Source organism: Artemia sp. Qi Xiang Cuo, chromosome 14, assembly GCF_049724085.1.
Source record: "Artemia sp. Qi Xiang Cuo chromosome 14, ASM4972408v1, whole genome shotgun sequence".
Lineage (NCBI taxonomy): Eukaryota > Metazoa > Arthropoda > Branchiopoda > Anostraca > Artemiidae > Artemia > Artemia sp. Qi Xiang Cuo.
In genome coordinates, this window is record NC_142807.1 from 22738194 (window position 1) to 22765325 (window position 27132).

The 27132-nt window shown below is 35.9% G+C and overlaps 1 protein-coding gene across 2 annotated transcripts in view; it reads right to left on the bottom strand.

The window, feature by feature from the left end:
- Nucleotides 1-7561: 7561 nt before the first annotated feature.
- Nucleotides 7562-27132, bottom strand: part of Ge-1 (Enhancer of mRNA-decapping protein 4 homolog Ge-1) — a 79786-nt gene continuing 60215 nt past the window's right edge. For both annotated transcript variants that reach the window (XM_089100807.1, XM_089100808.1), the window contains 3 exons: nucleotides 22171-22432; nucleotides 17627-18023; nucleotides 7562-10094 (listed from right to left, as the gene is read on the bottom strand). In XM_089100807.1, the coding sequence (XP_088956933.1) occupies nucleotides 8453-10094; nucleotides 17627-18023; nucleotides 22171-22432 (2301 nt within the window). In that variant the 3' untranslated portion in view covers nucleotides 7562-8452. The remainder of the gene's footprint in view (nucleotides 10095-17626; nucleotides 18024-22170; nucleotides 22433-27132) is intronic.

Sequence of the window (27132 nt, forward strand, 5' to 3'; positions counted from 1 at the left end):
TATAAATTTCAACAGCTTCTCTGTAGTGCTGGACAATACCTTTGTCATGCAAAATTAAGCTAGCTTGATTAAACAAAATAGTATGGTCTGGTTTTTCAAAAGTGCACTCTGCAAGGGCAGAGTCAAAATTTTCTGGTTTTTTCCACTTTTTAAGTGTATTATTAATTGAACTAGAGTACTGAGTTAATCTATCTGTTAGTTGCTGATCAGTTCTTCCAATATACCAAATACCACACAAACAAGGAATTCTGTAGACACTGGAGTTTTCACCTATCGGGATAGGGTCTTTACCTTGATAAATTTGGTACCTGATAGTTTTTCTGGGTCTATGATAAGTGTAAATGTTATTTTTTCTTAGATTTTTTGAAATATGGTCTGAAACCCTTTTAACGTGCGGGAGAACAAGGTAAGCTGAATTTTCCCTTTGATTTGCGTTTTCTGTGTAACTATCTGATAATCTTTTAATGTGTTTTGCAATTACAGAATTTAGTAAACTAATTGGATACACATTCCCAAAAAAAAAAATATCTCTAAGGTGGTTGAGCTCTAAATCCAAGAAGCATGTTGAACAAACTGGTAAAGTTCTACCAAATCATATTATTGAGTTAGGAATAAAGTGAATACACCATTCAATGCCTTTTTTATGCTGATTACAAATATAATAGCCTAATCATTTCTATTGGAAATGAATTTCAGCCCCCCCCCCCTATATATGCCAATTCAGGGTATACATTTCTACATTAGGGGGGTGGGAGTAAAGTTTAAACTTACCTCCCATTTACATCAGAAACAAATTTGCCCCCCCCCCCTAATGTAGAAAAATATACCCTGAATTGGGAGATATAGGGGGGGGGGCTGAAATTCATTTCTGATAGAAATGATTGCTATATTTGTAATCAGCATAAAAAAAGGCATTGAGTGGTATATTCACTTTATGCCTAAGTCAATAGGCTAATATGATTTGGAAGAACTTTACCAACAAACTTTCAATGCTTTATCAACTAGAGAAGTGACAACTCCTCTTTTCACAGCAGGAGAATGATCAGTGGAATAATTTAAGTAACATTCATTATGTGTTTGTTTTCTATAGGCCTAGACACTAAACTCAAAACAACCCTTGCCCTGAGGACTGTGGGGGGGGGGGGTGGGGGTGGGAGAGTGTCTTCCTCAAAGACATAATTTCTAGATCTTTCAATTGAACAAGGTGGCTTTCTCAAAATTTTGATTGGATGTGTTTGGTGAAAAATGTTGGGCATGCAAGGGGTGTTAGGCCTAGTTCCTTTTCAATCACTGTTGACTATTAAAAAGGACACAAGCCTTTCCAATTTCAAATTAAATGAGCCCTTTTCCAAGTTTCTATAACAATTCCTTTGATAAAAAGTGTCCTGGTCTAAAACCAAGAAACCAAAAAAAAAAAAAAAAATATATATAGTGTGCCAACATTGTTCTTATTTGTAAGTCAATAATATAATTTGGTAAAAATTTACGGAAGTTACAACTGCCAGGTCCATAAAAAGTGAACTTACAATGTAATCGATTTGTGCTGCCTCCTTGATTTTATCTTCAATGTATTTCCCAGTATAAAACATGTTTAAAAACGACAAAATTTACGCCTCGATAAAATCAGTGTTTTCATTTTGTTTTTTTCAAAATCCCTTTCTACCAAACAGAAGCCCTTCTAAAATCTCCTGGGTTTAGATGATCATGTGCTTTAAGCCAATTCCCTATTTCATAGTCCACAAAATCAGATATCATCTTCTTTCTAATAAGCTATAGATTAAACTTATCGCAAGAAATTAATTTTTGATTGGCTTTAATTTTATAAGGACACCGAACAGCATTTTCAATTGTGAACTTCTTAAATTCATGATTTCCTTAGAATTCCAAAATGAATTTAGAATAAAAATCTTTGCTCATCTTTGGAGCATATCTAAGGTTAGGAGTTGGGTTTTACAGTTCTCAGAGATTTACCCAACGTTCAACAGAGTTTATTGCAGCATCTTACTGAATAACCATAATTATTATGCTCTTTAGAATGCTATTAGAACATCAAAATGAATTTTTTGCAAAAAGAATAAAAAAAACTCACAATCCCTTGATTCCTTTGAAATTACAAAATATATTGTTATTTCATCCTTATCAGTTATATACAAAAAAAATCTGTCATAAACAGCATAATAGTGCTTTCCAAGTAAAGAGCGATATGGCTTCAATGTATAGTATTTATATATATATATATATATATATATATATATATATATATATATATATATATATATATATATATATATATATAAATCACCATGCCTCTTTGTATAGAAAATTTGCCGCAAAAACTTCGGAAGGACCTCCTCCAACAAGAATTTAAATGTTCTAGTGTACTTTTAAAGCGTCAAAAGTGATCGGAGGACAACCATCCCCCTTGCTCTTTTTAGCTGACCTCCCAAAAGACCTTATATCAAAATTTAAGCCCTTTAGTTCAAAATAGTTGAAAGGTCCAATAGCTAAGCCTACGGTGATGACATGCCCCCTACAGCCTCTGGGCAAGGGTCCTAAAGTAAAACTTTTATACAATATTTAGGCTGATGGCTTGAACTAAATCAAAACAAACTATTTGTAGTCAAGTAATCAAAAGGTCGAATCAACAACATCTCAGGAACAGCTGAGGGTATTAATTTGAAAATTTCAGGGTTGCTACTACTGCCACTATTACCAATTTTGAACAACACCATAAGACTTGAGTGTTTCCAGGTTGTCAAGATAGATTAAACGTTTCAAGAACAGAATAGGGTATTAAGTTCAAAATTTCAGGGACAGTTGATAGGGATTTAAAACCAAATCAAAAGACAAAATGTGCATGCACACTGTCTAAAAGGCTCATCAGTAATATTCCAGGAACAACTACTGCTTCTTCCTCTACTACTACTGCTGAACGAGATCAAAAGGAGTTTAACTGAAGCCAAGTTGTCAAAGTGGCATAGACCCAATATCTCAGGAGACTTTGTTTCTGCGTGTATTTGGTTTAATGTAGCTCTTTACTTTTCTCTGAAAATCATATTTTGCGGAAAATGTTAAAAAAATCAATTCGTAAAAGGAAAAATTACAGCTTATTGAGCTCTGAAGCCCAACTGGCAGATAACTAATTACAGCGGGTTTCAATAAGCAGTTTTGGGCACAATTCAGCCATTACAATAGCCTATTGAACTCCTCAAATTACGAAAATCGATTACAATAAGCTTGCTAAGCACGGGGTTGGTCTCGGACTCATCGGATTTGTAAAGATCTCAATTCGTTCGTCAAAAGTTGTACCCGTCATTCTGTTCAGTCCGTTTCATTCCAATTTAGTTTTAAACTTTTCATTAACTGGGTTCGGTGTTGTTCGTGGGCTCGGTTCCATTCATCGTTCCTTTCAGGTGTGAATGGGAACTATCCACTATTTATTTTTCTCGAAATAAAAAAAATGATATTTTGAATAAAAGTTGGCATGCTATTCAAAAATGACGACTGAAACAGTTAAAAAGGCCCGTATAAAGAGCAATATTTATTTTACAATGTATATTGCAAAGTACAATCTATATTTTAACAGACCTAACTTATCGTTATTTCAAAAGAAATAAAACAGATAGTCCTAATAATTTTTACGGTGAATTCGAATATGCCACATTTAAATTTTTTTCATTTGGCTAAGATTCTTATGTGATTGACGTTTCTCCTGAAATTTATATGTTTTTACTTTTTAACAAGAACAGATTTTAATTTTTTAGAAAACTTCTTTTGTAGAAGAAGTTCTTTGTTCTTTTTAATTTTTTAGAAAGCTCATTTTTGTAGCCTGAATTAAAAAGCGTGATATACCAAACAAATCAAAATAATTCTTTTAATTCATATTTTTGAGTTCAAACTACAAAACTGTTTTATAAAAATAACAACAATAATTAAAGAAAAAAGCAAAGCCCCGTTATTTGACAATTTTTTTTTTTAGAATGTTTGTACCCCCAAAACAAAGAGCTAATCAGCTATTGTAACGGCTATTTATTACTTCAGTAGCGAGGAAGGGGGTTGAAACTTATTCATTTTGAGCCAGGAAGATTTCTCTATTTCACACTGTTATTGCTTTCATTTCTATTTCCTGCGTCTTATTCCGGGGCGTAATTTGCTATGGGGCACGGGGGGGGGGACAACTGCCCCCCCCAGACCTCGGTTTGCCCCTCCCCCCAGCTGAAATTTAGTATCTTCCAAAATCGTGCCAAAACTAAGATAAACCTGCATGATTCAAGCATTAACAAAAACATATCAGTTTTTTTTAGTACATATTTACCTTTATAGCACTATAAAGTACCTTTATTGTACTTTAATAGCACTAAATAGTACCTTTATGGTACCAAATGGATTATTTTTTAGTTTTTACTGTCATTTTTACTTGATTCGGGACAATTGGCTCCCACTTTGCCCCCCCCCCACCAGGATTTTGACGCAATTACGTCACTGGCCTTATTTTAAAGCTGAACCATTAACCGAGAAGAAAATTTACAACTGATTTTCACTGAGCATTTTACTGATTTTCATAAATACTTTCGGTTCTAATTTTTACTTCTTGTCCACCTTACCTTTTTCATAAAAAGTGGTAATGCATAGTATACTGAATATAACTGCCCTTGTGTTGCTTGGGAATCTTTATAATGCTTATTAGATACCTTTGGTATCAAACCTGTTTTTTAAGTGCTTCCTCATTCAGCCAAAGTACCAGTCCTCGCTTTATTTAGGCTTTCTGTCAAGTGACAAGAAACCAAATATCCCCCCTTTGGATCTTCTTCGGTTAGAGAGGGTCGCATTAATCAGGACTGAACCTAGATGGTCCACTTCTAAATTAGAAAAAAAAACAAAAAAAAAACAAGCTCACTCCTGAGTTTTTTCTGCCTGTGTGAGAGACATGCGTGTAAAGTTAATATATTACTAAAAACCTACTTTCATTTAATAGCCTAATATACACTTGTTGAAATTTTCGTTCGTTTTATAGATTATTGAGACATGCGCGGGAATCCAGACAAGTTTAATTTTTATTAGTTTGGGTAGACTATTCAATTCAATAGTAGATCTTACTTTTTCATTAAAAGTAGTATTATACGGTGCATTGCAGGCATTAGTTACTAAAAATATGACTATAATGTTAGTTAGCAACATTAAACATCACGTTTGAAACATATCAAGTCTGTTGGGCTAGAGCAGCGTTCAAGCGCTCGGTCGTGTCTCGGATTGTAGCCCCGTAGAATATGCTATTTTGTGAGGTCCGTAGAAAAAATAGCCCACCACTAAACTTCCACTGCCCCTTTTAAGCCCCCTTACCCACTCTGAACAAAAGAAAACTTTTTCTGGAAATTCCAATTTGTTGACGGAGCCGTGAAACAAAATAGAGTGTACTTACTAAACTAATTTTAATAAAACTTACCGACTGCATGCAATCTCCATAATGAGATATAGTCGTTGTCTTTAAGAAACAATAAATGCTATCTTATGAGCATTCAACAACCAGCTGACTGATCTAATATTCACTTTTTTGGGAAACCATCCTGTTACCCACTCTCTAGCATCTATAGCTTCACATCAGTTTTCAGATTAGCTATTGGCTGGCTGCACCTCACCGACGCTGTCATAAGATTAGCCCCACACTTCGTGTAGTTTATCGTAATTAATTGCAATTACTTATTGAATAAATACAATTATTATGCCCTATTTAACGCTGTTTGGACAGCGGAATTAATTTATGCGAGTAATTTGAAAATAAGAATAAACAGTCTAAGTCTAGTGGTCTAACTTTCCTTCTATACATTCATATTTTATTCCTATTGTACCCAAATCTTCTTTTTCTATTTCAACGCGCGGGCTTTTTAGTCGATACTATTTAGCCTTTTTCCTTTTGCTTCACTCTGTGGGCTGTACAGAGCTACTGGCTTGGTTGCCTCTTATTTATTAGATATCTTCAGATATCTTTCAGAAGATCTTTTGACTTAAGGAGTTTGAATATGAGATGATAGATATCGATTTCTGTGCTCTGTGTGCAGGTATAGTCGGATAGGCTCTTGGCTGGTAGTGAGATTTTGTGGTGTTTGAAGCACTTTAACAGTTTACAATGCAAGGTATGCTGTGCAGACGTCAGCGTATTACATTCAAATAGGCAGTGGTCAATTGCTTCATTTTTCATATTACAATACCTGTAAAGAGGGGACAATGGAACTGAACGACTTGAGTTGGGAAATTGATAGGAGAACACAAGAAAATGTATTCCATCTGTTCCAAAATGAATTCTGTGATACATCTAAGAAAAATGCTTATTGGGAAAGGGGGAAAGATTAGGATTATTCTTATTAAACATAATATCTGATAGTCTCCATCGGTAACTATCTTTAATGGGGATTGGTCTCCCAAATTATAGTTGAGATTCAAAAAGTCTTCTTCTTCTTGTGTGGATTATTATGGAGATGCTTCCGCATAATTTCATCACCGGAACCGAGTTCCGGGAATTTATACTGAGAGATAAATACACCAAGATTTTTGTGTGAAGAAAACACGAGTTGCAGTTTATTTAGCCTTGACGCACAATAAGCAAAAAATTAACTTATTAAGTTGCAATAAGCGCAATTGAATGCAATTCAATAATCAAAATTATATATTGATTACCAAAAATTAATTACAATAGACTTGTTGCACGCAGGGTAGGCTTAATTGGCACACAATTTTGAACTGTGTTTGGGAAGTGTTGCATCGCCAAGGGAACTGTTTATATTTTCGTATATCCATTTAAGATAACACTTAGAATAAGATTAGTTTTTAAGGAACAACGTTTATTCAATCCTCTGTATGGCAAATTCACTTTTATTCCCCAACTGGTTGAAAATGTACAAATCTAACAAATAAAATTGACCAAAAAGTATAAACTGAGTAATAGATCTGGAATCTATTTTTTAAATAACGACAAAGACCACACTACCTTTCCATCACGAACATCAAAAACAAGAAGAACAGTAGGGAATTCTTTTCATAAGACATTGAAGGTAATTTGAATGAATATTTCGACCCTATGTCCAAGGGCTGTCCTCAGAAAAACAAAAATATATAATATAAAGAAAAATATATTCAAAATAAAAATAAAAATAGCAAAATAAAATATATTGTTTTCGATGTTCGTTAATCCTTTTTTATTTGTCGAGTTGAATAGTCAAAGTCGTTGGTTTTCATCGGTATTTTGGGTTTATTTACATGTTAGTTTCAGAAGATCTCCGCATTATAGTTTTTAACATGATGAAAAATCTTAGTAAAGAATTTTTTTTTTTAATCTAACATAAATGTATACAGAGACAAATACCTTCATGAGTAGATATCAAATCCTTTGTAACTCTTATAGATTTACCAAGAACCTGTCAAACCTGACAATATCTCCAACAAGGTACACAAAGTTAATGTTCTTATAGAAAAAAAGCAAAAAACTCCCGCTCCAAACCGGAACAATCGAAAAAAAAGTAACCTAAACTTCACTTTCTCCATACTTTCCAACGTTTAAAACAAATAGTCAAAAAGAAAGACATTTTATGTCCTGTAAATATATACAAAAGACCAGTTATGAGAATAGAGCACCTTTGTTTACATTTTAGACATCCACTTTCACCAATCATATTTGAGTGGAAGCAACAAGAGAACACTATAAGAGTAGGATCAGATAACTATTCCTTTCCTCGTACAACCAAGTCCTTAAAACATAAGCTTACTCACTCGAAAAAGCAATTCTTTTTGTGTTTTGTCCTCATTACCCCCCTGGAAACGAACCCGCTTTATGTCTCTAATGGTATAGGTTGAAAATCCTTGACCGACGACGGTTCAAAGGGTCCACGAAATCACTTTATACGTCTAATTATACTGAATGTAAAACTTAGTAAACAACGTGAGTAAGCTTCATAGCCTCATGTTGACCTGATTGCAATCAGGTCATTCCTCAAGCCTCATAGACCTAATTGCAGGTCGTTAGATCAGGCAATTCTTCAAGTCCTCATACAGTCAAAATATTAGCACACCAATCTGGCTCATTAAAAGCAGTAACTTTCTGTTACGACTGTCACGTCACGTCACGTCAGTCGTGTCAAGTCACGACTGTTTTACAAAATTTGCTCTAGCAAAACATGTGATCCGCTTGTTGCTGATGAAATTTTTAATATTACAGATTGGGTATTATTTCCACTATTGTTTAGTTAAATTAAATAGAAGAAATAATTTATTATTTCTTTCTTGGCACATCACGCAAGTGCATACAACATAGTTCCAGAATGCTGAAAATCATTAGAGAAAAGGAAAATCATATCAGATAAATACATACAAAAGACCAAAGAGAAAGATCACTTATGAAAAGAGGAAAGTTATGAAAAGAAGGACACCACGGATTATACTTTAAGAGGATGATATTGATCAATCACATTTGAGTAGAAGCGACGAGAGAAAGCCTTTTAGCCCTGCCTGCGTAAGGAGTGTCAGCTAGTTCTTCCAGTCCTCTTGTAACCAAGCTCTTGACTCCAGGGGAGTGTGCACTCACAATCGGATTCTTTTTATCGAAAACAGTTATAGCTTCTTCTAAATATTGAAGCTTCAACTCTGATTGAGATTTCAGATTCTGAGAAAGCTGTTGAATTAACGACAATATAACGGCCTGGGTCAAGGGACACGGGACAATACTAAATAGTTTGACGGGATCGACTTTTTGGCAAACGGACATCAACAGCTTCAAATCTTTTGCAAAAAGAACTTTTTCAAACGCTTCGTTGTAACAGCTCTGTGCTATCAATGTTGAGAGAATGACGGCAATATCTGCAACGACAGGCGCCGGAGTCGCTGCTCGCAGAGTCTTATCAATAGCTATCTGCTGTTCCCTCATAATTCGACTAACCTCCTCTCGTACCGATCCAGTAACACGCTGAGCAAGCTGCGTAGAAGACTTTGCGTATACATCTGCCATCTGTTCACCAACTTCGGTTGCGACTTTGGCCCAAGACTGGGACAAACGTTCTGGAAGAGAGTCCGTTATTTCATTCAAACGTTTCAAAGTAGACTGAAGAACTTGAACAGAAGCTTCATCCGCGCATCTTTGCTTTTGCATGTATACATCGGCAGTTTGAATAACTTCCTTTACTCCTCTAGTCAAAGCCTCATTCATTTGTAGAAACATTTGCTGACAAGCCCGGTCATATGAGGGGATTAAATGATTATATGTTACATCCTTAAAAACACCTTGAATGACCTGGTTTACGGGACTGGCTATACTCTGACTCAATGCATTTAAGAGTTCTTTGCTCTGGACAAGTTTAGTCAAATGACCTTTCAAAAAATCTTCCATAGCGGCTATTCTCTTGATAATTTCCTTGTCCAGAGACCTTCTATTTGATTCACAGAAAGATTCAAGCTCTTGCTGAATCACTTTTTGCGCAGGCTCAAGGCCACGGGTAACAGCCGGAAGCAGTAATGATTTAATATGGTTTTCTACTCTGGAGGGCAGTGAGCTTGCAACCGTCTGAGAAACCGAGAGAGTCAGTGCATCCTGGTAGCTAGCAATCTGTTTGCACATAATATCTGCTATTTTCTTTTCAAAGTTATCAGCTCGTTGGGCTTGCCGCAATGCACCAATTTCAGTAACTAAAATACTTTGTTCATCTTTAAGCGTCTGCAATTGTTTTTGCAAATTAACCAGAGCTTGTTGATTAACTTGCATTGAGTCTAGTTTTCTCGTTGCCATCTCGAAGCTAGCAACAGCATTTGATAGCAGACTTTCTAGGTCTCTTGTTTCACGACTACCTTGTGACGGTGATTCTCTCCGAGCCAGATCAGGCAAAGGCGGGCTTGGAACTGTCGGCTGCCAATGAGGTGGACTAAGGGCATCGGGAGGAGGTGGCAATTGAGCTGGCTGAATGCCGTGGATGACATCAGCAAGCATGTCCATGACTATGTTGCTTTGCTGTGACTGACCATTACTTGAAGTCAGAGCTGGTACAGGTACCATATTATTTGTTGGTACCATCGGCTGAGGCAATGAACCCTTGATCAGAAGCTCGCTTATAGGTGACCTAGAAAAAAGAATAAAGATTAAACAGGCCTGAAAAATACAAATTTTGGAGCTGTTCTAGTTAGTGAGACTGCATGGGGTTTCAACTCTGTCATAAGCGCTTTCCTCTGTCCCTATCTCCAGAAGGGTACCGTACTTGCTTAGCGTCATAGTAGCGTTGGAGTAGACTTTTTACGAGTTTCCTAACCAGAACCGTGGCTTCTAACAGTCCTGCAGTATGACTTCAAGAAATGCTATTTTTGAGGCAATTACAGCCTAGTAAACGACATAGCATTGCGCTAGATTTTGATTAATGGACAATTCTTCTGTTTTTTTTTTTTGGTAGATAATTTGGGGCTAAGTAACCTCTTCCAAGCTATGTTATTTATTATGGGTTGCCTCTCCATTGTATTATAATATTTTTAGGCAGGAATATATAATGAACCAGAAGTATATAGGCTTGAGATTGCTTGTGCAAGATATTGACTGCGGCTGATAGGAGAACATCACCAAGGGCAGAAAATTATGAAGTGGCAAAGATGTGCCCAGACTTAAGCAAAATCTCCATTCAGCTGGACGTCTCAGCGGATTTCTTGCTGCTCAGTTCAAAGCAAGCTTAACCATTTCTTTTTATAGAATTGAAAAGAAGTTATGGGTCCAGGATCTACACTGATGGAACTCGTTGCTTGCCTTATGGTCATAATAAATCCTATGATTTTAATAATATGAAGATTACGACACGGAATACTAAAAGATTTAAAAACAACAATCGTATTTAAATTTTGACGGACTAATTCAGACATTTTGAACTAGACTTGTTTGGATTTTCAGAAACATAAAATTAGGTAATATAGAATTTTGTTTATTCAGGTAGTAACGATGGAGTAAATAGGCAGGGACTGGGTCTCCCGGTAAATGAGGAACCTTTAAGTCTTACTTAAAGACTTGGTATTGATAATCGAATTGTAGTTACCCCATAGTATGTGCCCCTGTAAAACCGATTAATAGAAAAGGTAGTGACTCGGATAAATTGTTACATAGTTGTATGAACAAACAGACACGATCCCGCGTAGAAACAAGATTTTTATATTAGGTGAATTTTGTACCCAGGTTCATAAAAACAGGGATAGATAGTGTCCTACATTAGGTAAATTTGGTACAGTAGTCAAGGACCCATGATAAAGAAAGATCGCTAGAAAATAGTTACCGGGCTTCAACGAGCTAAAGAAGGTTTGAATATTAAATCAAGGGCAGAAACAAGCACTGAAAACGAATATCTAGTGGCGCATTCAAAATTCCTTGCGTCAATGGCAAAAGGGCGTATCTGCAGAAATAGAAAAAAAACAACAAAAAAACAAAGATTGAGTATATTTTTATTCTGGGGAGTTTTTTGAGCATTTTGTGTGGTAGAATATTTCTCCATGAGTGCAATTTTATTTTCTCTCCACCCTACTTTTCACATTTACCTTGCCTCCTTAGTTGGCACTTGCAAGCATTAAGAATTTATGAGTTCTTCTACTGATCGACATTAGCGTGAAAAAGCTATACTCTGCGCAATGCTAAGTGTTTTAGCAAGTTCTCTCCCCTCCCCCCACCCTGACTCCCCCGATGTAACCCAAATCTTTTCACACCCGTACACCCTCTGTGCGCTAAACTTATGTGTCTAGCGGAAATTTACGGGAGCGCTTCCTAGTAAATCAATCTCATCGCAAAAACGTCAATGTCATCATTTTGTTGACAATCGAAGATTTTAAAGCCAACAAAGGACTGACTAACTGTCACAGACAAGAAATATGTAATACACCCGTCCAACTGAAACAAATGTATTGTACCAACAATTTAGTGCTTGTGCTTGTCTGTCCTCAATTTCTTCCTGAAAATGTTTTAATAAAGGTTGCCTAGATAAATCAGGGTTAGTCAAATGTTTATTATTACTGAAGAAGCTCAAAGAATTAATTTTAAATGTTATCTATATCATTTGAGCTATTGGCGTAGGCAGCATATTGTCTAGAGGGGGGCAGTCGATAGTGTGATGGAGGGCCTTTTATCAACTGCTTTTCCAACCATCTGCTTTTTCAGCCATATCTAATATAAATTTGAAGGTCTAGGGGGAGCAGCTGCCCCCCCTCTCTACGCCCATGATTTGAGCATATATTGAAAATTTTCATGGTAAGTGCATCAAAGCTAGCTACCTTTTTTGTAGGCCAGGGGTTTGGTTCTAAGTGTTTCACAAACTGTTAGACTTCTCCAGGACTGGTATAATGATAACAAGGACATACTTTGGAGATCTGAGACAGCCTAGGACAATAAATAGCGGTCATAGGTAACCTTGTGTTTTTTAAAGCTTGCGTATGGCCTCTTGTTAAATAAACACTATAGCCTAAGCGTCTGATACAGTACATTTTGGATATGAGGAACCTACCAGATGAAGCGCAAAACTTATTTGAAGGAGGACTATTTAATGTAAAAAGGTGACCAGGCTCGTTTAACCTAGTGCCACCGGATCATACTGTTGAATCCACTATAGATTTAGTTTGAAAAGAAATTCTGGTCTAGTTAGTGTTACAACAAGCCAACTAGCAGACGCAAAGTGGATTAATACCCTACCTTTTGTTGCCTCAGTTTGGTCTACTTTGGATGACTTATTAATATGGAACTTCAGAGTTTGATTCTCCGCATAACGAAGATAGCTCGAAATTTATCGAAAAGTAGATGATGCTTGTAAAAACGGCCGTGTCCGTATTGCACTGTCACACAGACTCCTTTATTACAACTGAAGAAATCCTTATGAATGTGATAGCTAATGCGCAGGCCAGTCCATCGGTTACGAGCTCCTTACTTGCAGATGAAGAACGAGGACTTAAAGCTGTAGCCAAGTATGTCAAAGGGGATGAAAAAGCCTTTTCAAAAGTTAAAGTAATCCCAATGGATGTTTGTTCAAGAAAATCGGGATAAAAAACGAATGCCGTTAGACAGAGCGCAGTTTTCTCAGAGCTTGTGACAGTGAATATAATCCTGTGTGGGATAGATTCCAGCACTAGCAGTCAAGGCCGTATCCAGGGGGGGGGACGGTTAGGAGGTTTGACCCCCCCCCCCGAAAGGTTTGTCTGAATCGTAAAAACGTATCAAAATGGATATAAACAAATTTTTTATGCGTTTTTTGCGTATCCCCCCCCCCCCGAAAAACAAATTCTTGTGAAAAACACCCCCGAAAAAAAAATCCTGGATACGGCCCAGCTAACAATGGACTGAAACAGCTGAAAAATATTCTGAGCTTTGAATTCGTTTCATATGGTCCTTCAATTTTTGAGCCCGGGATTCTACGTTAGCGCTTCGAAGATGTGTTAAGTCTACCGTGCTAGACTTTCTGAGAGAGACCAGTGGCTTGCGTAAATGGCCTGAAAACCGGAACTTCAAAGAGGAACGTTGCTTGTATGGGCGTGAAGCCTTTGTTATCGACTTCATGCCATTGGTTCGCCAAAAACCACCAGCTGAACATGAAACCGTCGAAATATATGCCATGCAATTGCTTAAAGCCGTGTTGAAAGGGATACTTGAAACAGGAAGTGAAATTCATATCATGGGTGACAGGTATGTCGGACTGTTTGGCAACGCTGATCCAAATGATGGCAGTATATCTCTGAAGGACTGCATTGGGCGTCACCAGTTACGTGGCTGCTGCTCGACAGTCTACTCGTTTTCGACGAGCTCAAAAATTGGAAACTGGACAAAGATTGTTGCAAATACAAAGAGCAAAGCAAATTTGATGAAACTAATTTATGAAATATGGGAAGCAAATGGATGTGACTATATGAGCAGCTTAAGTACTACCGCCACCTTGCGTGTATGGCTGTCTGGAGGATTTGAAGACAGGATGAGAGCTGTATGTTTGCGTCATGATGTTGATTCGCTCGGTTTCGGGGAATTTCTGTGTAGCACACATGAGGAGGCAGACACCCGAATGGCTCTGCACGTTGCCTTTTGCTTCAGAAACGGCTTTGAAAGGGTGACTGTTTGCGCTAATAATACTGATGTAGTTGTGATACAAGTAGACTAATTCCCTCGTCTCCTTAACATTTTTCCTCTAAAGAATGTTGTGTCTCATTTCCTCGTGAATTTTCCAAATTATTATGTCCCCGTTGATCTTTCGTTCCAGCGAACGGTGAAGAAAATGTTGAACTCCCTGGCGTTCATTCACTGCATTTCGGGGTGTAACACAACGGGTTACTTTTTTCTCCAAAGGAAAACGAATATTCTTAGCGTCCGTCAAGAAGAGCGGTCTGTACATGGAGATTCAGAGTGCAATTCAGAAGTTGAGAGATGAAACCTTCACGGAAGCCAGTATGTTCTCCTTGCAAGATGTTGCAAGAACGCTGATAATCAGCGTTTATGGAAGAGATCTTAATCAGTTTTCCCTCAGTGATTTTTGAGTACACTTGTACCCTCGTAAGAAGGAGCTGAAAGCGTTGTCTCCTACAGAGGGGGCGTTTGTGGGAAATAGTGAGCGTTTTACTATCAGCGTGCAATCTGGAATGCCTGATTGATTGCAAGACCATATCTGCCAAGCCCTTTGAGTTATGGATGGCAAATTTTCTGGACAAGATGTTGGTCCTGTTGTTTCGAGTGCTTCCTCGCTTCCGTCGGGATATTCAAAAGGTTTTTTTTGAGTGTAGCAAAAAGTGCACCAGATCCTCCTCACAGAAAAATGGAGAACCGAGAGCCAAAAAAGTCTTGGACTGTAAATGCCTTCCTCGATTTTGTAATGTTTTGTGTATAACACATGCATAATTTGTGGTCATTTTCTTTAGATTGTTTTTCTTTCTCTTTTTTTTCATCAAAAGCTCTGTTTCTGGAGCTAATTTCATTATTTTGATCGTATATCTGTCGAGGCTAGGCTTCAATATCTGTGCACTTTAATTTATTCCAAGTGGCTTCTGTTTTGACATCACTAACAGAATGGAATTGCAAAGATGTTTTCACCTTCATGTGCAGCCCCAATTGCTCTGTTCCTCCCCCTTTGAACATAACTCTAATGCAAGTACAGGAAAGTTGGTTTCTGGCGTCACCACTTAGGTATGTTTTAATAATGTGATTGTGCTAGATCTGATTGTGCTCATCATTTTTTCTTTTCTCTCTTGGTATCTTATTCTGTTTCACATTCTAAGTTCAAACCTCTCATCTAGGTCCAAAAACAGAAAATATAGCTGATGACGTCATCGACTGTGCAAATTAGGTAACATCTCCTTTGGCGCACACAATTTTCGTTGCGCCCGCCTATATTCGCTTTCAGCAACCAATTCTGACCCTGATAGATTCCTCAAACCTTCCTTAGCTCGTTGAAGCCTGTGGTGTTAGAATTTCGTTGGCTGGGTTCCTGACTACAGGGCAGGAAAACAGCTTCGTGAATTGACTGCTGTAATTTTGTAAATACAATAATCTAAATATAGCCAATAGGGTATCTGTCATAAGACCCATAAGTTAACATGGTACTCATATGATGCTACGACGGCCAGTATTATTAAATACAATATTACAAATCGAAGACTAGCAGGAAGAAACTTGGTTGAAGCAACAATTTAACCAGAACAGTGAAAGCGGCAATGAGCCTTTATTTACATCTTCTTGGTCACTGGAGATCCATGTATTGTTTCACTTCTAGTAATCGCTTTTGTTGGAGAAAAAAGTTCGAAACTTCTCCTGATGTAGGCTATTTAGCGTATTGACTCTGAAGCAGTAGTGGAATGCCCTAAAAGTCCTAATTTTAAGTCCTATTTAAGTCCTAATAATAAAAAGTCCAGACAAATGCCCTAAAAGTCGTAGTTACCGATCCAGCAACCAAATGTGGATATTGAGTCTTTTGTCAATAGCCGTATCTTAGTTTGCGCTCTTTTGGGTTCTGATATCGCCGAATTTGCTTCTTAGATAATAATGAAGTGATCAGAGTTCTGAAGCGGACCCAGAGACTGCGGTACAGAATGGAAATCTGTCAGGTTCCTAAACATCAAGTCAAGAATGCTGCCGCTCCGGTCGGTCAATATTGCCAAAGCTTGCAACAAGAACAAGTTCAAGGCATTAAAAACCTACTGCTTGTTTGTTTGGTTAATGTCACCAGCAATCACAAAAGCAGGCAGAGAGATATTTTTAGCACATAGAATTTTGGCAGCGCTGACACTGATGACTGCCTTTAATAGTGATAATCTGATTTTAATGAACTTAATTTACGCAGAGTTAATGTGTGGTAATGATCCGAAACTAAGGATTAAGAAATGGCCACAAAATTTAGATCTGTGTTTTTATGTATATTTGTGAGCATTGACCCAAAGCCTGATGTAGATTTTAACCAACTTAGTTTTTTGTCTCATTAATCCAAAACACCGTACAAAAGTTTCAACTGCAATATTCGCACATTATATACTCTTACAGAAAATGCAGCACAGTTCACCTAAAAGGTCCTAAAATACAATTCTGCCCTTTGAAATAGAATTTCTGAAAGGTAAAAAGAACAGTTTTTACAAAAAGAATAAAGATGTGACAATTGTTATAAGCTGAAACTAAAATGCTTGATCTTCTACAGCCTTCAAGACCATTAATGTGAGGTCGTTGTTTGTGTTTCAGAATTTTTTTTCTTTTTAGTCTTTCTTCTTTTTATATGTAGATAGTAAACAAATATTTATTAGCAAAGGGAATTTTTCTTCTTTGAAACTAAGTTATGCATCAATTCTCAGAGTAGCCAAGCATAAAAATGAGACAGCCCCGGGACCTCACTGAAAGTAGTGGCGCCAATTCACGGAGAAGTAGGGGGGGGGGGTATTTTTTCATGAAAATAAAAAAATTCATTTTCCAAAATCCAGGGGAGAAATTGCTCTCCCTCCCCCCAACTGATTAGTGCCCTTTTTTGAACTTTTAAGAAAGTTTATTATTCTAATTAGACCGTCCTTGGTTTCAGGAGTCATTCTTAAATAATTGGAACAATAAGTTAAATTTTAGCGTAAAGTTATTGAGATTATTGAGGAGAGGACAATCCCCCTCATATGCGTAATAATTTCTGTTCCTTTTTAGCTTTAATGTTGCTCCTTACTTTCAGTGGAAATTATTTTTTTTTAATTTATTTAATTACACTAAAGAAAGAAAAGGGTTGTACACTGTAGTCCCTTTGTGTCGATGATATGCCCTCAACCACGCATCATTGGTCAGCATGCGAAAAGTTTTTAAAGGTTTTTTAAGCACACTGTAGACACAGAGCAAAAACCTACAGTCCTAATTTTGACACATTTTCGTCAGATCTATCTTCCAAACCAAGATATATGAACTCTTCCACTGTTTTAAAAGAGCAAAATCAAAAAAAGCTAAAAGGAAAAAACCTCAAAAAGAAGAAAAAAGCAAAAACAAAAAAAGGGCTGAAACGTAAAAACGTACGGTCTAGATGGTTTCGCTTTTGACTCATTTTCGTCAGACCTATCTTCCACACCTAGATGTCTGAACTGTTCCGTGGTTTGAAAAAAAGAAGAAAAACAGTCAAGAAAAAAAAAGCCTAGGAAAAAAGTGAAGACATACGGTCTAGAAGGTCCTGCTTTTGACTCATTTTCGTCAGGTCTATCTTCCATACCAAGATGTCTGAACTGTTCCATGGTTTGATCCATAATGGACGCCACTTCCCTGCTTGGACTACTAGCACCAGACCTAACTTTTTTTACATGAGCAAAATTCAAAAGGTCATTCACAGATGGCTGGGTTATTGGCGGTGTATGTGGCTTCAAGGTCGAGTTAACCAAATCTGCATTTAAGGGGCTAAAAGCTGAATGACTCGGTGGCCTTTGATAAGGTTCGTAGCTGTCAATACCATTGCCAGAAACTTGAAATGGCGTCATGAGGTTGACAGATGGCTCCTCGGGTGGTCTGATATCTCTTAGGCTAGGTTGTAAATCTTGAGTCTCAGTTATAGTCTCTTCAACTAGAAAGGAAATATTCATAAAGTTTGTTTTATTAGAGCAGTTTTAGAAAAAAACTATATTAGCATTTCAGCTAACAAACAGCTGCCTAAAATCTTCTTGAAAAATTCTAGTTAATTAACAACTTTGTTATTTATCTCAAAGAGGTATAACTTTATTCTGGTCTCTGTTATACCTGGTGCGTGCAAACAGCGAGTTTTTTTTTTTTTTTTTTAAGAATTAGATGAGAAAAAACTGTTGCTACAAAATAAGTTTTCAAAGTAAAGAGTCACACTAAACCTAAGACGAGTTGAAATAATCAAATAGTAACTCAAGTGTAAAACGAACATAAATCACTGTCAATATATAGGTGAAACCCAAAACCAACGAAAATTACAATAAACAATCGAATTAAACTAAAAAAAAGAAACATAAACTACAGGAACTCATGAGTGGCTCTTGTTTGATGTGATTCTTTACTTTGCTTTGAAAAACATTTTTTTTTGCGAAAGAAGAAATTAATTTCTCTTAGTTTTCAATTGAAATGTTTTTGTATTAGATAATAAAAGGAATATTTGCCAAACATATTAGCTGGGCCCAAGCATATTTATGTCTTTAAAATTTAATTTTATTAGGTTTTAAAGATCATCATTGTAGCATTAGCTGAAAGACAAAAAAGCAAAAAAAAACTATAAAGAGCAAATCATGGCCCATAGTGGCCAAAATCTAAAAAAAATAAAAAATAAAAAAAACCTCCCCTGAAAAATATTCTCTGTGTACGATTATTTTGGAAATGATGCTTTTATTTAGTTTTAACTTACCAGTATTTCGCAACTGCGGGAAGATTTTTTTTTTTTTTGAATTTTGAAAGATCTCGAAACCCCAATGCTCTACTTGGCAATACGGGGCCCGGGGGTCGATCCCCACCGCAGCAAGGTTGGGCGACAATCCTGCTACTTGTCCCGGTAAAAAAGATCCAGCGACTGAAACCTCGATTCGATGCCCTATGCGCTAGCAAGGGTTCAGGAGGATCTTTATCCTCAATCCAGTCAACCCCCCCCCCCCCAAGAATGACGCTACATCAGAATAAAAAGTAGAACAATATATAATTTCGGAGACCACACTGCCTTTCCATGACGATAAAATAAAAGTTCAAAATAGGGATAAAATTCTATTTAATAGACAGTGTATAGAAATTCACAAAAAATACCAGATATTTCGGTCACATATACAGTGACCGTCATCAGTAGTAAAAACAGCTTTTACTACTGTTTTTACAGTTTTACAGTTTTTACTACTGATGACGGTTACTGTATATGTGACCGAAATATCTGGTATTTTTTGTGAATTTCTATACACTGTCTATTAAAAAGGATTTTATCCCTATTTTTAACTTTTATTTTATCGTTTATTAGTGACCGAAAAAAAAAAAAAAAGAAGCAATATTGAAGATCAAGGCAAAGTAGCATAGGAATGTGATAAAAAAAAAAAAAAAAAAACTTAAGTAGTCATCTTCACTATATCTTTCCTTACCTTTGCTTTATATTATATAATGAAGATAAAATATTCTCTTCTGCTGAAACAAGTTCAACAATAATAAACAGGTCTATTTTGTTAAATTTATTAACTAGCCTATTTCCTGCAGACTAATATACACTAACTATTTTATAGTCTAGAAGAAAAATTTCAAAAAGTAAAGTAATAAACATCCAATATCTGTGTTATTTTTTATTGATATTTGGGTGGCATCGAGCGTCTAAAAACAATAGAGTTTAAACCTTTAGTAGCCTCTTTCAACGTGAAACTTTCAAACTTCACAAAAGTTAGATTTTTCTCAACTATCTTTTGTGGTTTGAAATGCCAAGAATTGTGATTGCAGTTTTCGCCAGGCAAGATTTACTTTTTTTTTAACCCTTCGCTTCATTTAAGGCTGAATTTCTTAGTCTGAAAGTACCACATAAGAAAATTAACCACTCATCGAAGTTTTTTTTTTTAAAACATGAATTTGAGTATTTTAATTTTAAAAGCGTAAATCTCGATCCTAAGATTAATAAAAAAAAAAACGCAAAAATCACCATTAATCCAAAAATTTCCATATGAAAATTTGACTCGGGCATATCTTTTTAGACGTCATGCTACTGGACGGTCTTAAATGCCCAGTACGACTAAAATAACAATTATTTCTATGGCAATTAAATTGATTTAAGTTTAAATATTTAGCATCAGGACCACAATTAGCCTCGGGAATTCCCTCTCCATCTTTCTATGTTTTTGTTTTGTTACTTTGTCTAAGGTGGAAGGTAAACCCAAGTCAACTCAAGTCACCTTATAATGAATAATAATGTTAACCTAGTTACCTCTTTTACTTATAGATTCTGATTATATAACAATTATTAATTGATTGATACCAATTTATTCTTTTTTAAATTCTATTTCCCTTATATTATTGATTGAAATCTGTTAATATATGAAAATATATTTGTATCCTTTTGTATCTAGAATCCTGACCTTGCCCTCCCCTCTCTGGTATCGCAACCTCCATCTCCCGACTGAGAAAGCAGGATGCGAAAATACCATTAGAAAAAAAAACATGCACAAACAATTCTACCAACTTTTTTTTGGCCGAAACTGGATATCTTTACTTTCACCCCCAAAATTTCTTCTGAGGAAATGAGATCAGAATTTTCAAACGAATTTATGACGAAGAAAAACAAATGCACGCAAAAAACCTCGCATATCAAACAGCTCACGGTAACAAACTTTAAGTGAGGAGCGACTCGGCTCAAAAGTAACCAAAATTCTAAAAGATATGTACAATTCATGGTTTAACATTACCCACTAAAAGCGGAAACCCCCCGCTTTTAAAGGGGGAAATACTCCAAAAAGGCAAGAAATCTTAAAGAAATCACACCATCAGCTTCAGCATATCAGGCTCCAAGCTCATATCAGTTTTAAATCCCCTCCTATCTTAGAAGTTTCAAGCTCCTATCTTAAAAAAATGTGGAATTTTATATTTATTTTTGCCTGAAGAAAGATAATGGATGCGTATTTATTTGTTTTTTTGTCGTTTCTTTTTTTCCCCAAGGGTGATAACATCGAACAAATGTCCTAAGAAAATTGGGAGGAGCTCATTCAAACGGAAACCAGAAGATCTCGAGCCCCTTTTAAGTGATAAAAAAGATTGGAGCGCAACTAGCCCCCCCCCCCCCCCCGTCCCACAGCCCTTTTTCCCAAAAGACATTCGATCAGAATTTCGAGATAGCCCTTTGATTCAGCATTGTTGTAAGGTCCAATAACTATGCCTTTTGGGATGACATGACCCCCCTCCCTTATAGTCTCTGGGGAAAGGTCTTTAAGTAACGGAATTTCCACATTTTTCATATACAGTATTTGTTACTGGGAAACAAACAGAATTTGCTGAGGGGAGGAAAGTTTCGAGGAGAAATTCTCCAGGGAAATTTTACACAAGGGGAGGACAACAGAGTAACAGAGGGGAGGGTAATCTCCTGGCATGATTTTAGAATTGAAAAATTAAAGCTATTATAAACTGTGCTGTATATGAGGGGTCTTTTCCGCCTCAACCCTCGCTCTTTCTGTTAAAGTCTGACCTTTTCGTCACAATTCTTTAAGAAAACTTACTCAAACACAAGGGCCGTATAATGCGATTTAGAAGTATTTTTAAAGAATTTTAAGATTTTAGCGTAAAGAGCGAAGGTTGAGACGGATCCATCCCCCCTCATATAAGGAATAATTTCTGTTAGTTTTAAATGTTAATGTTACTCCTTACTTTCAGTTAAATGAATTTGTTCTTTATTTAATTTTTACCGAATCAGTACCTAATGTTACAAAGTTAAACTGATTTTTCCAAAATAAAACTTACCATCCAAATTTTGGCGCTAGAATATTTTTTCTTTCTTCCCGGAGAAACAAGATCCGAACTCCCAAACAATTAACGATCAAGAAAACATAACAAACTTAAAAGTAAGAAAATAGGGAAAGATAAAAACACAAAAAGTGTACATAAACAACCTTAACTTTCACCAAATATGTACCGAATAACTCTTGACAATAATTTTACAAATCAATTAATAATAGAAAAAAATGTAGCAGGTTGTGAAGCATAATAAAAAAAAGAAACACTAAAAAATGAAGAGAAACAACATATCTTACTGGCTATATCCGGCGATTCCTCCCGAACCGGTTGTTCGGGCGAAGTTTGAGCCTCCATTGATTCCACCTCCTTTACTCTGGAATAGCTAATGGCACAATCGGACAAGGCTTTCTCTTGAACTATGAACAAATGCAATTCAACGTCATTGTTGACGTCACCAAATGTTTCATAGTCTCTTTCGTCACGGGACCCAGCGGTAACGTCATAAATATCAAAACTAATCACAGGCATACCAAAAAACAGTTGAGTCAAAGAGTGGATCTAAAAGAGAAGAAAAATAATTAAAGCCTAATAAATAAAAATATGCATAAAGAAAAATCTTATTTGTACAAAAGTGATATATATATATATATATATATATATATATATATATATATATATATATATATATATATATATATATATATATATATATATATATATATATATATATATATATATATATAATATATATATATATATATATATATATATATGCTAATTACCATGCAATTTCATTTAGGTCTTTCCATTTAAATGTCATTGCCATTGGAGATCAAGAAGTCAAAAGTCCAAATAAAGATTCAATCGAAAAGATTTGAAAAACAAAGACAATAAATTTATAAAGTTCTTGGCAATGGCGTGGCTAGACAGTTCATGTTATACAAGACTAGCACTACGCGAGCTGTGACGAACGTTGAGTATTCATCTATTATCATTGTTAATTACTTTTAGATACTTATTTAGTTGATGCCAAACTTCAAATTATTTATACAAATCCTCCATGTTGAAGCATACGGAAAAATCAATCAAATATGGACATTTTTGCTTTTGCAAATTTAGCTCGGAAGTTGGGCAAACCCCGCAATGAAAATACACTAAAGGACAAGCATTGAAAGAAACAAGTTTAATAGCACATGCACTTCTTGCCAAACATCATGAAATAAACCAAATCAAATCTATTCTGGTTACACAATGAAAACCTTGGTAGTAGTTGATAAGAACTTCAGCAATAATGTATTCTGACAAGTACTTTACCTTGAATGAACGATGCTTTATTAACAAGCAAACTCTCAGAAAATCAAACTGCCGAACTTGTTGCTTTCTGTCAGCTAGCCTACATTGTAAAAAAAACAAAAACAAACAAAACATAAGTAAATTATAAAAACATACAGCGATGAACCCAACTGGCTTTTCAAATGAAAATGAAACAAACAAACTAATATATTAACAATACACATGCCACATTAACATGATACATTACAATTTTCATTTATTTATGATTTCAACGAACGATGGGAAGAAGCTCTTTCTACAACTCTTTCTATAACACTCAGTTCTTGCATTAATAGGATTGAGAACGAGGATTTTTTGTGCTTTTGATGGAGGTAAACAGGGCTTTAGAGGAAGGGGCTGAGAGTATAAATGTATGAGAGTATGAGATGTATAGAGAGTATATTTAAAGCGTGTATTGCGACGCAGATTATTTCTGAAATTAGTGCAAAGAGTAACACGTCGGGCTGCCAAGGTAGGAAGGCAGAAATCCTTGAGGAGGAGAATGTAAGGTACTTTACCCTGACCGTCAATAATTCTCAGGGCCCCCTTCTGGATAATTTCTACACCCTCAGGAATATTCTCCACACCCGTCAGGATTATCGGAAAATTCTCTACCAACTAAAGTTTGGAGTACTAGGGAAAATGACTATTAATTTGACCTTCCTGTAAAAAAAAATTTAGTGAAAAACACCTACATCTGCACCTTTGCGGTATTTAGTAGTGGCGGGCACCAAATTCAAAGAAAGAAACGTGGATAAAAATCAGCAAAAAATAAACCAAAAACATTTAGCACCAAGCAGTTTAAGAAGGAGTAAGTTTCTTATGAAGGTGTAGTTGTCTTTGGGCATGAACAAATCGATTGTTTAAATTCTTACAGATGACACATACTTTCATATTTAACTAACTAGTTTTAATTATCTATTTCCACAGTTTAAGGTGCAACACTGACGAAAATGAGGTATTGCCTTTAAGACTTCATAGTTTTAAAACAACCAAAAGAAAAATCTCCGAAACCAGGGTTTTCATATATGAACAAGCCTAGGATGGGTCAAGGAGGCCAAAATTGTTTTATTTTCAAGTTTTGGTATTTAAAAAAAAATGCAGCAAAAGACCAGGGAATTATGAGAATGAGAACTCATAGGATACAGATTCAGAGTTCTTCAGAATTTACACAAGAACGTACTTGCCTATGACCAACAGGATGACACAAAGTGAGTGATTCTTGAAGAATATCTGACGCTTCTTATATAGTAATTATGACGTCACGGCGTAATGATATTATTTCATGACGTCTTCAGAAACAACAATATAATTTCGTGTTTTTCTATTCACGTCATAGCTCTAATATAAAACTATGACGACATTCATTATTTATCTAGTAGGGTGTCAGACAAGGTAATTCTAATGATGTACTTTTGTTTTGATCTGACTGTATTTTTAGGAGTTTTGTTATATTTCTTAGCATTGGACTGATCGTCTCTTACTAGATTGTTAGCTACTGCTGCAACCCAGATTCAAACATATAGTTATTTATGAGAGGCAGCCTGGCCGAGTGGTCCAAGACACTGGTTTTAGCCACCAGTCTCTTTGGAGGCGTGGGTTCAAATCTTACCGCTGGTATACGATTATGTTTGAAAGACTGCAGTGTGATAAGACATCAAAAATGCAGTTTTTGGTGGAAAAATTTATTCTCTTTTAGAAATAATTTATTTTAGTTACAAAAGGTCTTTAAGCCAATTAATTTCCTTTAAAATGAGCTATTGAACAACCCTCTACGATGTTCCAGTGCCAAGCTATCTGTGGAAAAGAAAAAAAGAAAGAAAAAAATATCCCGTTTAGGCAGAATGTTGTAGTAGCTGCCACTTTTCTTGATTTTCAAGCCAATATATTTCCCTTGCTGTTCAAGCCAAGGGACAGAAAGTTTCCTATACAGGGGTTTCGGACAAGGCGGTTCTAATGGTGTACTTTTTGTTTTGATCTGACTCCTTTGTTAGGAACTATGGGTTTTTATATTTCTTAACATTGGACGTGATCGTCTCTCACTAGGTTGCTAGCTACCGCTGCAACCCGGATCTACGTTATATAGAGGCTAAATAGCGAGGCTAAATAAAGGCTAAATACACAAGAAAGTACTTACCTATGACCAACAGGATGACACAAAGTGAGTGATTCTTAAAGAATATCTACGTTATATAGAGGCTAAATAGCGAGACTAAAAAGAGGCTAAATAGAGGCTAAATACACAAGAAAGTACTTGCCTATGACCAACAGGATGACACAAAGTGAGTGATTCTTAAAGAATATCTACGTTATATGGAGGCTAAATAGAGGCTAAATACACAAGAAAGTACTTGCCTATGACCTACAGGATGACACAAAGTGAGTGATTCTTAAAGAATATCTACGTTATATAGAGACTAAATAGAGGCTAAATACACAAGAAGGTACTTGCCTATGACCAACATGATGACAGAAAGTGAGTGATTCTTAAAGAATATCTACGTTATATAGAGGCTAAATACACAAGAAAGTACTTGCCTATGACCAACAGGATGAAACAAAGTGAGCGATTCTTAAAGAATATCTACGTTATATAGAGGCTAAATAGAGGCTAAATACACAAGAAAGTACTTGTCTATGACCAACAGGATGAAATAAAGTGAGTGATTCTTAAAGAATATCTACGTTATATAGAGGCTAAATAGCGAGGCAAAATACACAAGAAAGTACTTGCCTATGACCAACAGGATGACACAAAGTGAGTGATTCTTAAAGAATATCTACGTTATATAGAGGCTAAATACACAAGAAAGTACTTGCCTATGACCAACAGGATGACACAAAGTGAGTGATTCTTAAAGAATATCTACGTTATATAGAGGCTAAATAGCCAGGTTAAATAGAGGCTAAATACACAAGAAAGTACTTGCGTATGACCAACAGGATGACACAAAGTGAGTGAGTGATTCTTAAAGAATATCTACGTTATATAAAGGCTAAATAGAGGCTAAATACACAAGAAAGTACTTGCCTATGACCAACAGGATGACACAAAGTGAGTGATTCTTAAAGAAAATCTACGTTATATGGAGGCTAAATAGCGAGGCTAAATACACAAGAAAGTACTTGCCTATGACCAACAGGATGACACAAAGTGAGTGATTCTTAAAGAATATCTACGTTATATAGAGGCTAAATAACGAGGCTAAAAAGAGGCTAAATACACAAGAAAGTACTTGCCTAAGACCAACAGGATGACACAAAGTGAGTGATTCTTAAAGAATATCTACGTTATATAGAGGCTAAATAACGACAATGTGAAAATGAAACAATGAAACAACTAAAAAATAGAAAATAAAACTATTTACAGACATTTTTCACCAACCTGTAAAAGAACTGGAATTCATCTCCATCAACTACAGTAAATACAGATCGAGTAAAATTTTTTAACGACAAATTTCTTTTGTGAAGATTAATCTATAAGGCAGAGATATTTTTTTTTACACCAACGTCGATCAGCTTAGATTTTATTTCGTTTATTAGTCAGTACTCTCGGACTACGCTGAAAATAATCCAGCAACTACGATGGCTTGGACACGCAAGAAGAATAAATCCTGATGGAAAATTAAAAGATCTAGGATCATGATTCCCAATGTAGTCGGTGGGACAGGGGAATATTTTGGTGGGTCATGGGCAGGACATGCACTCTGGCTTTTTTTTTTGAAAAAAATACTGGATTTCGAAAAAAATATTTTTCATGTGAATGACGTCACATTCATTCATATACAGTTAAAGAAAAAAAAGGTACATGATAGTATTGCAATAACCCCATGTATTGTATAAACGGTGTTGAATTCAGACAATATTTTTCAGTAGCATAAAATATACGAAGTGCAAGTGATCAACGAACGTATTTATCCTTGGCG